The 15,403-nt window shown below is 50.8% G+C and overlaps 2 protein-coding genes across 5 annotated transcripts in view; both read right to left on the bottom strand.

Moving 5' to 3' along the window:
• SLC8B1 (solute carrier family 8 member B1) overlaps window positions 1-11,864 on the bottom strand; it is a 50,530-nt gene extending 38,666 nt beyond the window's left edge. For 2 of the 4 annotated variants that reach the window (XM_027773125.1, XM_027773128.1), the window contains exons 1-3: window positions 11,671-11,825; window positions 11,159-11,327; window positions 9,752-9,983 (exon numbers count right to left, since the gene is read on the bottom strand). In XM_027773125.1, coding sequence (XP_027628926.1) covers window positions 9,752-9,850 — 99 coding nt within the window. In that variant the 5' untranslated portion in view covers window positions 9,851-9,983; window positions 11,159-11,327; window positions 11,671-11,825. Of the gene's footprint in view, window positions 1-4,111; window positions 4,316-9,751; window positions 9,984-11,158; window positions 11,328-11,670 lie in introns of those variants that run through there. The other 2 variants (XM_027773126.1, XM_027773127.1) reach the window with 2 other exon arrangements.
• A 2,408-nt stretch (window positions 11,865-14,272) lies between these two features.
• Window positions 14,273-15,403, bottom strand: part of LOC106735195 (40S ribosomal protein S6-like) — a 3,041-nt gene continuing 1,910 nt past the window's right edge. Inside the window, exons 5-6 of the mRNA XM_014589021.1 lie at window positions 15,006-15,228; window positions 14,273-14,743 (exon numbers count right to left, since the gene is read on the bottom strand). Coding sequence (XP_014444507.1) covers window positions 14,273-14,743; window positions 15,006-15,228 — 694 coding nt within the window. The remainder of the gene's footprint in view (window positions 14,744-15,005; window positions 15,229-15,403) is intronic.

Raw genomic sequence — 15,403 nt, 5'->3', positions numbered from 1 at the left:
GAACCAGCAGTTAGCGTAATGGCTATGTCGCTGGACTCCCACGTAGTGGACCGTGGTTCGCGTCCTGGACCCGGTGGCTTAGAACTCACGCCGGGTGCGTGTGCGTGCGTGCCCAAGATCCCGTGAGGTGAATGGAGGAGAAGGGATTGCGGCGTGACCATCCCATCTAGGGGGTGATTTCTCGCTCTCTGTCTCTCTGTCTCTGTCTGTCTGTCTGGCGAGCACACGCGCCCTATAGCAAAAACCTCTCCAAAAAAAAAAAAAAGGAAACTGAGACAATGGTAGAGTCAGAGCTTGAGGCTCAGGTCCTTGGCTCCCCACAAAGGCTTTTTTTAAAAAAATAATTATTTTATTTAATTTTAGTCATTGTCATTATTAGTATTTTTTTTTAAGTTGACCAGAGAGAGACAGAAAGAAAGAAAGTGAGAAAGCAAGCTGCCAGGTCCGGGACTTGAACCACCATCAGCCATGTGGGAGTCCAGCTGCCTTAACCACCATGCCACCAAGCCGGCCCGGGCAAAGGCTTTTTTTAACCCCAGCAGAGTATTTTATACTCCAGATGATGCATACGTGAGATAAGCATTTCCTCACTGTAGGCACGTGAGTCTGATTTTCAACATCGCCAATGAGGAACTTCCTTGCACATGACCCTCTGAGTACATGAGATTATTCTATCAGAGAGAATTCTGGAAGTGAAAGTGCTGAGTCGAAGGGTATTCCACTCTAGGTTCCTCTAGAAGGGAGTTCCGGGATAGAGAGTCAGATGTAGTATATTGAGGAGATTTGAGAAACGTTAATATAGATACAGAGAAGCAGGAAAGCAAGGGTTACTAGAGCTCAGTACCAGAGGCAAGGGAGCTGGGGTATTTATACTGGTGTAAATACCCTAGCTCTGATCAGTCAGTGGGTAAGGACGACTGGGATGCAGAAATTAATTCCCCAGCACTTCCAGGCTACATGGCAGCTTTGGAAAAAGATACTGACAACTATGGGGTCGTTGGAAAAGTCATGATGTATTTCAAATGAGTCATGACTTTTCCAACGACCCAAGAGAAGTCAACAAAAGTCCACTGAAAGGTGTGGTCCAAAGATTATGAACAGAGCCCTAAAAATATCTGTCGGCAAGATAAGGATCTTAAAAAATTTTTTTATGCTATAGGGCGTGTGTGCTCACCAGAAAGAGACAGAGAGAGAGAGAAAGAGAGAGAGAGATAGGAGAAAGTAGCCTCCAAAGAGGATGGCCATGCCACAATCCTTTCTTCTCTATTCTCTTCTTGGGATTTGGGCCAAACACCCACACTCTCCCAGTGTGTTTCCAAGCTGCCGTGCCCGGGACTCAAACTGTGAAGCTGGCCATGTGGGATCTAGCCATGTTAACCATCATGCCCACCACCTGGCCCATATCTTTCTTTTTACATTTTGTAAAAATATATTTCTTTCACGAAAGAGGGAGGGGAAGAGAGACAGAGGCAACCCTGAGAAGGTCTTCGTGCCACAATCCTCCTCCCAGCCTCAGCCAACCGGGATCACGGGCACACACATGCCTGCTGTGTACAGGGAGACCTCAGGCAGTGAATCTGGAACCTCCTCACATGGCTCTAGCATCATAGAGTGCTAAGCCACCATCCTAGAGTGCTGGCCTGGGATGAGTAACTGAAACACTGATGGGTTTCCAAAACACCCTCTCCGGTTCTACCGAAATACACTCCCACCAGGAATGGAAAACAGTTCTCCTGAACTCACAGCAAGGCTGGCATGAGAAGTCTTACTCAGACCAATTAGCAACAGTAATCTCCTTGTTAAATTGCAAGGTCTTGATTACAAATTAAGCGCTCTTTTCATGTGTTAATGGCCCTTTGTATTTCTTCTTTGAACTGCCAGATTTTCCAATTAGAATGAGGGTTTTTTCTGACTGTTTTGTAGCAGCTCTCTATGTAAGGCCATCCATCAGCTCTATGTTGGATTGAGTATTTCCTCGTCTCGAGCTATTTTTTAGAGAGATTTTTGCTATAGGCACAAGTGCTTGCTGGACTGCTGGAAAGAGAGGGGGGTTGGCTTGTGGCGTGTGATTGTGGTGCTAGACTTCCACATGGCCGACCCTGGTTCAAATCTTGGACCTGGTGGCTTGCTTTCTCACCTTCTCTTCTCTCCCTTTCTCTCTCTCTCTCTCTCTCTCTCTCACACACACACACACACACACACACACACACTGTTCCTCTCTGGTCAAATTAAAATAAATTAATTAAAAGTTAAATAATTATTTAAAAAGAGAGAGAGAAATCAGTCCCCAGCAGAGATGGCCACACTGAAATCCCATTTCCTACATTCTGCTCTTGAGATTTTGGACACACACACACACACACACACACACACGCCAAGTGTTTGAGTTTCAAACTGCTGGTTTCAGGACCTGACCCAGGATCAGCCATGTGGGAATCTAGTGCCTTAATGACTATGCCACCTGCTGGCCCCTAAATCTTTATTTTTTAATTGTCAGAGGGCACGTGTGCTCTCCAGAGACAGAGAAACAGAGGGGGAGAGAGAGAGAGAGAACCCTCACATCCCAACCCTTCCCCATCCTGTTGGGATTCACACACACACACACACACACACACACTGAGCCACTGAGGCTGGGATTCAAACCTCAGGTGGTCATGTGGGATCTCTTCCCTAACCACTAGGCTAACAGAGCCCCTCTTAAACGTTTTGCTCAGGGGCCGGGGGGTGGTGTGGTGTTTGAGGTGCCGGACTGCCAGATGGCCGATCGTGGTTCAAGTCCTGGACCCAGTGGTCCCCAAATCACAACAAATAAGTAGATAAATAAATATATCAAAGTTTTTTTTTTTTTTAAATAAATGACTTTTTGCTCAAAAGCTTGGTCCATACCATCTCACACCCATCAACATGGCTACTATCAAGAACAAGTAAACAAAAAAAAAAAAAAGAGGAAAATAAATGATGATGAGGTGTGTAGAGATTGGATCCCTGGGCACTGCTGGCAGGAATGTAAAATGGTGCAGTTGCTAGCTATATAAAGCAGTATGGCACTTCTTCAGGGGAAAAAGGTATGTTTTTTTAGAGAGATTTTTGCTATAGGGCACAAGCGCTCACAGAGAAACAAGGATAGACAGAAAAGAAAGACAGAAAGTGAGAAATCACGCTCCAGAGAATGGCCACGCCACAATCCCTTCCCCTCCATTCTCCTCTTGGGCTCTTGGGCACACACACACACACATGTGCACTCCATGAGTTTTTTTAAGTTGCTGTGTTCAGGATTCAAACCGTGATCAACTACGTGGGAGTCCAGGGACATAACCATTACGCCGTCTGCTGGTCCCATCCTCAGAAAAGAAACAGGGGCTGGCAGGTGGAGTAGTGGTTAAGGTGCTGGCCTCCCACATGGCTGACCACTGTAGGTTGAATCCTGGCCCCTGCGGTTTGCTTTCTCACTTTCACTCTCTCTCTCTGTCTCTCTCGGGTAAGCACACATGCACTGTCGCAAATTAAAAAAAATAATAATGATGATACAAAAAATTAAATAATTTAAAAAAAAAAAAAGAAAAAGGAAATTAAAAACAGAATTACCACATGATCCAACAATTCTATTTGTTTTTTTTTTAAGAGAGATTTTTCCTATAGGGCATGTTCACTTATTGGAGAGACAGAAAGGGAGAAACCACCACCCAGAGGGATAGCCACGCTGCAATCCCTTCTCTTCTCTTCTCCTCCCATGCGCTTGGCATGAGTTTCAAGCCTCTGAGTACGGGAATCGAACTGCAGTCAATCATGTGGGAGTCCAATAAAGGAACCATTACGCCATCCGCTGGCCCCTGGCCCAGCAATTCTACTTTTGAGTATATACCCCAAAGAACTGAAAACAGGTCCCAAAGAGATATTTGTCCGCCTGCGTTCACAGCAGCAGTCCTTGCAATAGCAAAGGTTTGGAAATAACCCAGAGTTTCATGGGATGGAGGAATGGCTGGACGAGGCGGGCACTGTTTTCACACGCCACCACCCGGGGCCTTCCCCTCGGAGCACTTGCCACGTCTTGTTTAACATCTGCCCTTCTCCCCGTCTTGCATAGTGCTCTGCACACAGTAGGTCCTCTTACCTCTGTCCGCACACCGTGCATCACACCTGTCTTCCTAAGTGACCTAGGAGGTTGGCACAATGATCGCCCCTCACGGGTCAGGAAGGTGGAGGCCCAGAGACGGGGATGTATCCAGGGACCTTACACAGCACACCCTGGCTGGGTGGTTTCAGTCTCGGTCTGCTGATGTTATTCGCTGAAACTGCTGGGCAGACTGCCAGCGGGCAGAGAGTCTCTCTCCTGACCTCTTCCCACTTCCTGCCCTCCCTTCTTCCCCTCCTGGGGTCAGCCAGGGAGGACTCCTCTCGCAGAATGAGTCAGCAGGGCAGACCCCCAGATCTGGCCTCTAGCTGGACAGCCACTCCTCCCCCGGGCCCTGCCTGGTTCAACCTCCTCCTGCCCTTCCCATTCTCTTCCTCTCACTAACTCAGTCCCAGGGAAGCCAGGGAGAAGCGCCACTCTCAGGGTTTAAGCTAGACAGGAAAGGGCTAGATCTGAGAGCCCTGGGGGCCAGGCAGATTATGAGCGTCTGAAACCACAGGGTGCTGGGAAGTGCATGCGGGCTGAGAGCCAAGAAAGAAGCCCTGAGCTAGCCCCTGGGGCTTTCAGCCCTGCTCCAGTAGAACAGGTGCAGAGGACAGGGCCAGCTAAGGAGGTTAGGGCCCTGGGTTTAAGAGGGAGTTCTGCCACCAGTGTGCTGCGTGGCCTTTGTAAGCTCCCTGAGGTCTCTGGGCCTCGGTTTCTTTGCTTATGGAGTGGGCTTCCTCAAACCCGCTCTGATGGCTGTCACTTAGGGCATAATGTAATAGGTTATTGGAAAAACCATAACGTATTTCTGTGTTTTTCTGTGCAAAAACGTATCATGACTTTCCTGACAGCCTAATAGGAATACAGACCAGCAAAGTCCACATGGGTCTGTGAGTGAGCTAGGCAACCAAACATGTGGGAATCAAGACAACATGTTTAGGGACCAGCAGATGGTGTAGCGGTTACATTGCTGGACTTCCATACAGCCGACCGTGGTTCGAGTCCCGGACACAGAGGCTTGAAACTCACACTGGGTGTGTGATGGGGGGATGGCCACACTGCAATCTCTTCTGCATTTTCCTCTAGGGATTTTGGGCATGGATGCACACACGCGTGGCATGAATCTCAAGTCTCTGGGTCTGGGACTCAAACCACAGTCGAGTTCATAATAGTGAGAGGAGAAGGGATTGCGGTGTGGCCATCCTTCCTAGGGGAGGCGATTTCTCACTTTCTGTCTCTCTCTCTCTCTCTGGTGAGCGCACACACCCTCTAGCTAAAAAATCTCTCTAAAAAACTTTTTTTTTTTGGAGAGTTTTTTGCTATAGGGCACGTGCACTTGCCAGAAAGACAGAGAGAAACAAAAGCAAGAAATCACCCCCCCCAGGGGGATGGCCACGCTGCAATCCCTTCTCCTCCATTCTCCTCTCGGGATCTTGGGCACGCACGCACACATGCCTGGTATGAGTTTAAGCCACCGGGTCCGGGATGCGAACCACGGTCATCTACATGGGAGTCCAGCGACATAGCCATTATGCCAACTGCTGGTCCCAAGAAGACAACGTTTTTAAAGCCTTTCCATCTGTTAGTACCCATCAAGAAAGACTCAAGGTCATGTGATGGTGTAGTGGTAACACAGACGGACCCACCTGGGAGGGGTCCTGAGTGGGTTTGGATTCAGTATGGGGCAACCACAAGTTCACATCCCCGCTGTACCACTTCCTCACGGCCACCACTATAGTCTGGGTGCCCCCCTCACACACCAGCAGCTGGCGTGGTGGTTAAGGAGCTAGACTCCTACACAGTAGATTGTGGTTCGAGTCCCAGATCTGGAGGCTTGAAAGTCATGCCAGGCACATGTGTGGGTGTGCCCAAAATCCCAAGAGGAGACTAGAGGAGAAGGGATTGCAGACAGGCCATCCCCCTCTGGGCGTGATTTCCTGCTTTCTGTCTCTCTGTCTCTCCAGTGAGCACATGTGCCAGCCTCTACTCAAAAACTCCCCACCCCCCCCCCAAAAAAAAAAAAAAAAAAAAAAAGGAAACCTAGTGATGTGGGAGGTAATGCTTTTGGAATAATTAGGCGATCAGGGGAGAGCCCCGGTGACAGGCTCCCGGAGGGTTTATATGACACACACATAGATACAGTCGCGTGCACTCTGGTCTCTCATGACATAACGCCCTGCAGGCCTCAGGACCCCACCAACAGGGAAACCCTTACCAGGTGTGGTCCCTGAACCCTGGACCTCCAAACGGGAGCCGAAGAAATCTCCACAATCTCCAGACTCAGGCACAGCCACCCTCAGCTCCCTGGGCCCCGGCATCCTCCTCTGTGGCACAGAGAGCGTCACAGCCACCTCAGGGGATGCGCGGGAGGAGCAGTGATTTGGGCACAATGCCAGCCCAAGAACACGATGACTCAGGAGGATTACCTGCCGCACACCGCAGCTCACCCACTCCTCCCGTCCCCTCGCGGCACACTCCAAGAGGCAGCAATTTAATAAACAGTAACCACAAACCACCTTCCCATCTATAAAATGGGTTTAACGGCCTGTTTGTCTGCCTCAGAGGGTGGCCATGAAAGCACTTTCCTGCCCTACAAAGTAGGTGTGGGCACGGAAACTCTAAACTTCTTTTTTTTTTTTTTTTAAGAAAAGTTTTGCAATAGAGCATGTGTGCTCGCCAGAAAGACAGAGAGAGACAGAGAGACAGAAAGCGAGAAATCCCCCCCCCGTGGGGGGATGGCCATGCCGCAATCCCTTCTCCTCCATTCTCCTCTCGGGATCTTGGGCACGCACGCACATGCGCCCGGCGTGAGTTTAAGCTGCCTGGTCCAGGACTTGAACTGTGGTCGACTATGTGGGAGTCCAGCGACATAGCCATTATGCCATCAGCATCTGCTGGTCCCAAAAACTCTCAGCTTAAGGGCTGGAGTGCGGGATTCCTGTCAGAGAAAACACATAGCAAGAACTCTAGCTCCTGCAGCTGGAGGGGACTCCAGGGGCCACCTTTCATTTATTTTTAATTTGACTTCTTTCTTCCATGAGCGAGGAAGACCGAGAGAGAGGATACAGAAAGAAAAAGACAGCCCCTCTAATAGGTTCGCAATGCCACCATACCCCCTAGCCTTCGACCAGCCCAGATCATGGGCATACGAGTGCCCAGGATACTCAGGGAGGCCTGTGGACTTGAACCAGGAACATTTCCAGGTGGGTCAGCCTTGAAGAACATCACTTTACTTTTGAGAGAGAGAGACTTTTGCTATAGGGCACATGTACTCGTTGGAAAGACAGAGACCGAGAGAGAAAAAGTAAGAACTAACCCCCGGGGGGATGGCCACACTGCAACCCTTTCTTCTCCATTTTTCTCTAGGGATTTTGGGCATGGATGCACACACGCCTGATTTGAATCTCAGTCTTCGGGTCCGGGACTTGAACCCTAATCGGCCATGTGGAAATCCAGCACCTTAACCACCACGCCACCTGCTGGCTTACAGGTCATTTCATGTTCCCACTGTACCACCATCTGACCCAGGGGCTCATCCTGAGCCATCTCTCTGGATCTGCTCTCTGGGTTCCCTTGCAGACGTGAGAGTGGATCCTACAGCCTGCCTCGGTGGCCCTGGGGGAAGCCTTCCTGCCTTCCACTCCAGTGTCTCCACTGCTCCTCCTGGGAGCTCTTCCACTCCAGTGTCTCCACTGCTCCTCCTGGGAGCTCTCCATTCAGGTCAGTAGCACCTCCAGGCCACCGGTGGGTCAGGCCAGGAACCTGGAGCCACCAACTCCTCCCTTTCTCCCACCACTTGGTCCTTCCACCTAATCGGCCAGTCTGACCTGCCCACCATGTCCCCAGCATTTATTCCAGATCCCACAGCTCCTTCCCCAGCTCCTACACGGCGCTCTCTGGCCTGGAAGATGCAGGAGCCTCCCCACTGCCTTCTCTGCTACCACTCTCTCCCCCCTCCATCCATTCTCCCCAGAGCGGCTAGAGAGAGTCTTTGAAGAAATAAATCAGATTTCCCCACTTCTCTGCTTAAAATGCTCTACTGGCAGGGCCAGCAGGTGGCATCGTGGTTAAGATGTTGGACGTCCTCATGGCCAACTATGGTTCAAGTCTTGGACCCAGCAGCTTGAAACTCACACCAGGCGCACACGTATGTATACCCAAAATCTGGAGCAGAGAATGGAGAAGGGATTGTGGCATGGCCATCCTCCCTGGGGGGGTAATTTCTTGCTTTCTGTCTCTCTGGAGAGTATGAGCACTCTAAAAGCAAGCACACACACACCCACACACACCTACCAAAAAAAACCCGCTACTGGCTTCATACTGTCCTAAAATGATTCTCACCTCCTCATCTCAGTGTGTAAGGCCTTTTGTACTCTGGCCACCACTACCCCTCCATCCTCCTTTTAACATCCTTCCCCTTGCTCACCCTGTTCTAGTTCCTGGAGGCATGAGTTCCTGAATACCGCATGAAATGTCCTTGACTCTAGCCTCAGGCTGGGGTGGGACAGGCTTTCAAGGGGGAGCTGCCTGTATCTTCTGGCCTCTTTGCTGTTCCAGAAAGCACGGAGCTTGCTCCAGTGTCAGGGCCTTTACGCTTGCTGGGCCCTTTGCTGGAAATGTTCTACCGTTAGAATCTAGAAGCAGCTTCCTCTCTCCATTTAGAGCTTGGCTCCAGGGTCACTTCCTCCTCACAGGAGCCATCTGCTACTACCCAATCTTCTCTTTTCTTTCTTTCTTCTTTTATAAAGAGGCTTTTGCCGGGACCAGCAGTTAGCATAAGGGCTATGTTGCTGGACTCCCATGTAGTCAACCATGGTTCAAGTCCTGGACCCGGTGCCTTAAACTCACGCTGGGAGTGTGTGCATGCATGCCCAGGATCCCGAGAGGAGAACGGAGGAGAAGGGATTGCGGCGTGACCATCCCCCCTGGGGGGTGATTTCTCGCTTTCTGTCTCTCTGTCTCTCTCTGTCTGTCTGGCGAGCGCACGCGCCCTACAGTGAAAATCTCCCAAAAAAAAAAAAAAAAAAAAAACTCTCAAAAAAAAGAGAATTTTGCCTTAAAGTGCATGCACTCTCCAAGGAAGAGAGAGACAGAGACAGTGAGAGAGAAAGTGAGAAATTACCTCCAGGGGAGATGGCCACATAGCAAACCCTTCTCCTCCATTCTCCTCCTGGGATTGTGGGTATGCATGCACATGTATCCGGCGTGATTTTCAAACCACCAGGTTCAGGACTCTAACTGTGATCGGCCATGTGGGAGTCCAGCGACACAACCACTACACCATCTGCTGGCCCCGTGATCGCCCCATTTGAAATCGCTGGAAATGCTCCAGGCTCCCCTCCTCTATCTGACCTCACCATGTTCTATTGATCCTCCTTGGACCCCACCATGTTCTATTGACCCAGGGAAGTGACACTTAGCCCAGCACCACCTGAAATTTACATTTCTTTCTTTCTCCCTTGCCCAGGAGATGTCTGCTCCCCCAGCCCGAGGGCGGAGCTTGCTGCTGACATGGTTCCCTGGCGTCTCCCAGGGCCCAGCTCAATGTCCAGCCCATAGCAGATGACCAATCAACAGTTGTGGATTGGATGAATGCAACCCTGCCCGACCCCAGCTTCCTGTCTGGATACTCACATCTACTGTGGCTGTCTGGTTCACACCTGCAGCTGGAAACCGGAGGCTAATGTGGGTCCCTGCGTCTGGGCCCCAGGCCCCAGACACTATCTCCACCATGGGTGGCAGACAGAGTACTCAGCAAGCGGTGTAGATTCCGTCACCTGCAGGCCACCAGCCCCCAAGGGCTGGCCGTCACTCGGCCTTCCCCTTTTGCGATACTTCGGTTCCAAATGCTGGCGGCTCCAGTGGCCTGTGGGGTGGGCATGAGAAGGGCGGACAGTGTCCCTGGTAACTTCAGGACCAACAGGGGTCTGAAAACCTTTCCAGAGAAGGAGCTGCCTGCTGTCTTCCCCTCTCCAAAGGAAAGCCAACGCAGACACCCACCTGCTGGGTGGAGGCCCAAGCCCAGGCCCTTGCTCATTCTGCATGCAGATTAGACATGCTCCTCCCCTAGCACCTCTAGGAGGTTTCCCCAAAAGCCTACTGCACCCCCAGCATAAGGCCAGAATATCAGAATTAGAAGGGGGCAGAGACTTTGGACGGGATCCAGAGATTCATGGCTCCAGGGGCCAGCTGGGTGACCTAAATTCGGGAAGTGAGCAGTGGTGGGGACTGGGCAAGGCCTCAAAACTAATAAACAAGCACATGCTTCTGCGGGTGAGCAGGCACTCCGAGCCACCAGTTGCCACCTGGAAAGGCTAGCCTGGTACCCTGGAGGGAACCCACTACGCCAGGCAGTTGTTACGTGTCTTACAACGGGATATGCGCTTTGCAGAGATGACCTCATTTAATCCTAGTAAAATGCAGGGTGTCGGAAAGGGGGCGGGTGCTGGTAGTACGTCCGCTTTACGGGTGAGCAAACTGAGGCTGGGTGAGCAGAAGCCAGGCTTGTTTGCTAAGCCACTGCCACCATACCTCTTCATCCAGCCCTAAGGACAAGTGTGGAGATATTATCACCTTGGCCCCGCCCCTTTCACAGAGGAGGAAGTGGGGGGGGGCTCCGGGATTTAGGTAATGAATCCAAGGTCACTGGCAAGGTGGTCACAAAGTAACAGATTTTCTCCTCCAGGTGGGGAAACCGAGGCCCAGAGGGAAGTGAATTGCTCCGAGTCACAGTCCCTTAGCAGCCGAGCTGAGCTGGACAGATCTGCCTCATCCTTCCACACCAACAGAAAAATGGCTTCAGTCCCTTCCAGAGCAATTACATTTTTAAAAAAGGGCCTTGGCAAATTAACATTCTTCTTTTGGCTGCTGCACAGGGTCTGGGATGAGCACGTTTTACTTTGCAATCAGAAATAACAACATGGTTCTGTTTCCCTGACCACATCTTGCACAGACATTTCTCAACGCCCTAGTGGCTGAGGGGAGGAGAGACCGGGACAGGAAGACGACAGAAAGGGAGCCCGTCCCACCGCCAGCCCTCACCTGCTGCCGGGAAACTGGGAGGGTATGGCTCTTCCCTCTTCAGTGGTTCTCTCGAACTGTCTTCCACTTGGCACAGAATTGGAACCGGACTCTTCGGGTTTCCAACCGGTCTCGGCTACTGCGTGGCCTTGGGAAGTCACATCGCCTCTCCGAGCCTCGGATTCGTCATCTGTAAAGTGGACATAAACGCTGGCTGTCGGGTATACAATGAAAGTTCGCGTCCCTGGGGTCCCCAGCTCCTGAGGATCAGCGTGTGTCTCGTCTCTACCAGTTGCCGATTTCTTTTACTCACTGCGAGCGAGCATTTTACTGAGCGACTTCTGCATGGCTGAGCAATGCCATGCGCTCGCAAGGTTGGCAGCCTCGGTAGGAACCGGCGGGCCAGGCCACCCGGGCTGCGCTTTCCAAGCTGAGACCCCGGGAGGTCTCTGCGCTCCGCTTCCTAAGCCGGATGGCTGTTGAGAAGTTGTACTCGGGGTGTGCGGGTACCCCGGAGGCGCGGTTCATCTTACCTCGAGCCGGGTCTGGGATCCGCAAACTCTGAGCCTCAGCCCTTCTGGACCTCGCGGCCTTCCCGGTCCTAGCCCACCAGCCCGCGCCACCCGACCTTCCACCCCCGGCGGCAACTGACCAGGGCGCCCCGCCCGCTGCAGCGTCCTGGGCTCCTACCCCGCGGGCCGGGTGCTGGCTTCGGTTCGCCCCGCCCAAGCCACGCCCAGACACGCCCCTCTGGGGGCTCGCCACGCCCCTGTCCTTAAAGGTACAGGCTCCAGCGGAGGACCCGTGGATCCAACTCTCCCCTCCCTCCGCAACCTGCAGTTTCTGCGTTGTTCAAAGGTGAGCGAGGATGGGTAAAGACAGCAAGAGGCTGGAGAGCGATCCTCAGAGGATGCTCTTCTCGAGGGTGGGCTGGGCAAGAGGGTGTGAAACTGCTTGTGGTAATAAACGGTGATAAGGAGTATTTAAGAAGATCCCAGAAGATGCAAATACTCAGGCTGTCTTACCTGAAATGCCTCTATTGGTGCTCCTGACTGGGCTCAGCATCTGTCTCTAGTAGTATCACTTTTAGAAGAATATGGGTGGGCTGGACCAACAGGTGGCATGGTGGTTAAGGGCGCTGGACTCCCTCCCACATGACTGACCATGGTTCGAGTCCCGGACCTGGCAGCTTGCTTTCTCACTTTCTCTCTCCCTCTCTCACTCACTCACTCTGCCCTTCTTTGGTCAAAACAAAATACATAATAAAGAAGAATATGGGTTGTCTAGCCCATGGCCTGGTGGTTAAGGCAGCTGGATCCCACCTGGCAGAATGCTCTGTTGGAGTTCCAGACCCTGCAGCTGGAAAGACATGGTGGGCATGCGAGCATGTCCAAATCCCAAAAAGAGGATGAGTTGGAGGAGAAGGGATTGCAGCATGACCATGCCCCATTCGGGATGTTTTTTCCCTCCTTCCCTTTTTCTCTCTGGAGAGCACATGTGTCCTCTGACCAAAAAAAAAAAAAATTTTTTTTAGAGAGATTGTTGTGTGGCCGACAGGTGGTGTGGTGGTTAAAGGCTCTAGACTCCCACATGACCGACTGTGGTTTGAGTCCCAGACCTCATGGCTTGCTTTCTCACTTTCCCTCTCTTTCTCTCTCACTCTGTCCCTTTCTGGTCAAATTAAAAGAAAGAAAGTTAAATAAAATAATTCTCAAAAAAAATGATAGATTTAGTTTTTCCAAAAGCTAAACAAACAAATAAATACCTTAAAATAAGACCTCAATTTGTTTTCTTGCCTTCTTTGTTTTTTAGAGGTTTCGCTATAGGGCACGTGCGCTCGCCAGACAGGCAGAGAGAGACAGAGAGACAGAAAGCAAGAAATCACCACCCAGGGGGGATGGTCACGCCACAATCCCTTCTCCTTCATTCTCCTCTCGGGATCTTGGGCACGCACGCACACGCTCCTGGCGTGAGTTTTAAGCTACCGGGTCCGGGATGCAAACCGTAGTCGACTACGTGGAAGTCCAGCGACATAGCCATTACACTAACTGCTGGTTCAATTTGTTTTCTTGCCTTCTATGGATGTTTAATCAGTCTATTTCCCTCCCAGCACATACATCCATAATCTAAGTCATCATTTATCCACTTATTTCCTGTATTTTATAGAGAGAGAAAGCAAGAAACCACCCTGCAAGGGGGATGTCCACACCACAATCCCTGGTGGCTTAAACTCACGCCGGACGCGTGTGCATGCATGCCCAGGATCCCAAGAGGAAAATGGAGGAGAAAGGATTGCGGTGTGGCCATTCCCCCTGGGGGGTGATTTCTCGCTTTCTGTCTCTCTGTCTCTTTCTGGCAAGCGCACGCGCCCTATAGCAAAAACCTCTCCAAAAAATAAAATAAAGTAAAATAAAATAAATAAATAAAAGAAGAATGTGGTGAACAGATCAAGACAGGAGAGTCAGTGGTCGGCTTCTTCTGACATTCATCTCTCACTCTGGCCGTTTCCCCATCTCTTGGGAAAGTTCTGGTCATTTCTGCTTTTCCTTCAGCTAGGGATGAGGGTAGGCAAGGGCTGGAGCTGGAGGCGATAAGGCTGGGGGTAAGTGTCCCACCCCCTGCCTGCAATCTGTAATCACACAGGTCTCATCCTGCCTCTTCTCTCTTGTTTCTTTCTTTTTCTTTTTCTTCAGAATTATTCTATTTGACCTTATTTATTATTAATTTAAATTTGACCAGAGAGGGACAGAGTGAGAAAGAGGGAGAGAGAGAGAAAAAGAAATCCAGGATTCGAACTGCCGTCAGCCATGTGGGAGTCCAGAGTCCCTTAACCACGATATCACCTGCCGGCCCCCTCTCTTGTTTCTTTCTATTTGTCAGAGGGTGTGAGGGCTTACCAGAGAGACACAGACAGCAGGACAGGGGAGGAAGCACCCCTCCAAGTGGAGTGTGATCATGTGGCAATTCCCTCTCCTCCATTTCTCCATCCTGTTGAGATCTGGGGCAGTTGTACACATGCCTGGCCTGTTTTTCAAGCCTTCGGGGCAAGATTCTTTTTTTTTCTCTCTCTCTCTCTCTCTTTTTTTTTTTTTTTTTTCGAGATCTGATCTTATTTCTTTCTTTCTCATGAAAATCTTATTTTTGACTGGATTCAGACTTACAAGTAGAAGCTCTCAGAGAGGACAGCCTGCATCTCTTTGCAATCTGTTCTTGACGTTTTTCTTTAGCCCTCTTCAATCTCTTGGCCAAAAGCTGAGCATATTCTGCTGCCTCTTCCTTATTTTGCTGAGTACGTTGTTTCTTGGGAGCAATACGCCGGCGTTGGTGCTGCAGGACACGGGGAGTCACAAGATGCTGAATCTTAGGTGCCTTGGTCCTAGGCTTCTTACCTTCTTTATGTAAGGGCTTTCTTCCAACATATTGGTGGACATTGTCTTCTTTAGAGAGACTGAAAAGTTTTCGGATTCTGCTAGTTCTCCTGGGCCCCAGGCGATGAGGCACAGTAGTATCAGTCAGTCCCGTAATATCCTTCTCTCCTTTATTAACAATAACCAAGTGGAGAATGCTCAGCTTGGTATCCACGGTACAAACCCGGGCAGATTTGTGCTTTTTTTTTTTTTTTTTTAAGAGAGGTTTTTGCTACAGGGCGCATGCGCTCTCCAGAGAGACAGAGACAGACAGAGAGACAGAACGTGAGAAATCACCCCCCAGAAGGGATGGCCACGCCCGCAATCCCTTCTCCTCCATTCTCCTCTCAGGATCTTGGGCACGCATGCACACATGCCCGGCGTGAGTTGAAGCTACTGGGTCCGGGACTCAAACCGCGGTTGACTACATAGGAGTCCAGTGACATAGCCATTACGCCAACTGCTGGTCCCGATTTGTGCTTCCTTTCTCCAGTTCTCCTTGGTCTGTGACAGGAATGTCCCTTACTCAGTAGCAGGCAAACACAGCCGTGGGTCAAGACACCCTGCTTCATGGGGAAACCTTGCTTGCCGTTTTCATCCCTGATTTGAACTACGTCACCCTTCCATTCTTCACCCAAAGCATTAGCAGCAACTTCTGTGGCCATGCGCTTCTCATAAAAAGACGCAGTTTGGGGAACCAGCAGTTAGCGTAATGGCTATGTTGCTGGACTCCCACGTAGTCGACCGCGGTTTGTGTCCCAGACCCGGTGGCTTAAAACTAACGCCAGGCGCGTGTGTGTGCGTGCCCAAAATCCCGAGAGGAGAATGGAGGAGAAGGGATTGCGGCGTGACCATCCCC

This window comes from Tupaia chinensis, unplaced genomic scaffold (genome assembly GCF_000334495.1).
Source record: "Tupaia chinensis unplaced genomic scaffold, TupChi_1.0 Scaffold000323_1, whole genome shotgun sequence".
Taxonomy (NCBI): Eukaryota; Metazoa; Chordata; class Mammalia; order Scandentia; family Tupaiidae; genus Tupaia; species Tupaia belangeri.
The sequence above is the reverse complement of the archived record's forward strand: the minus strand, read 5'-3'. Positions and strand labels throughout refer to the sequence as shown.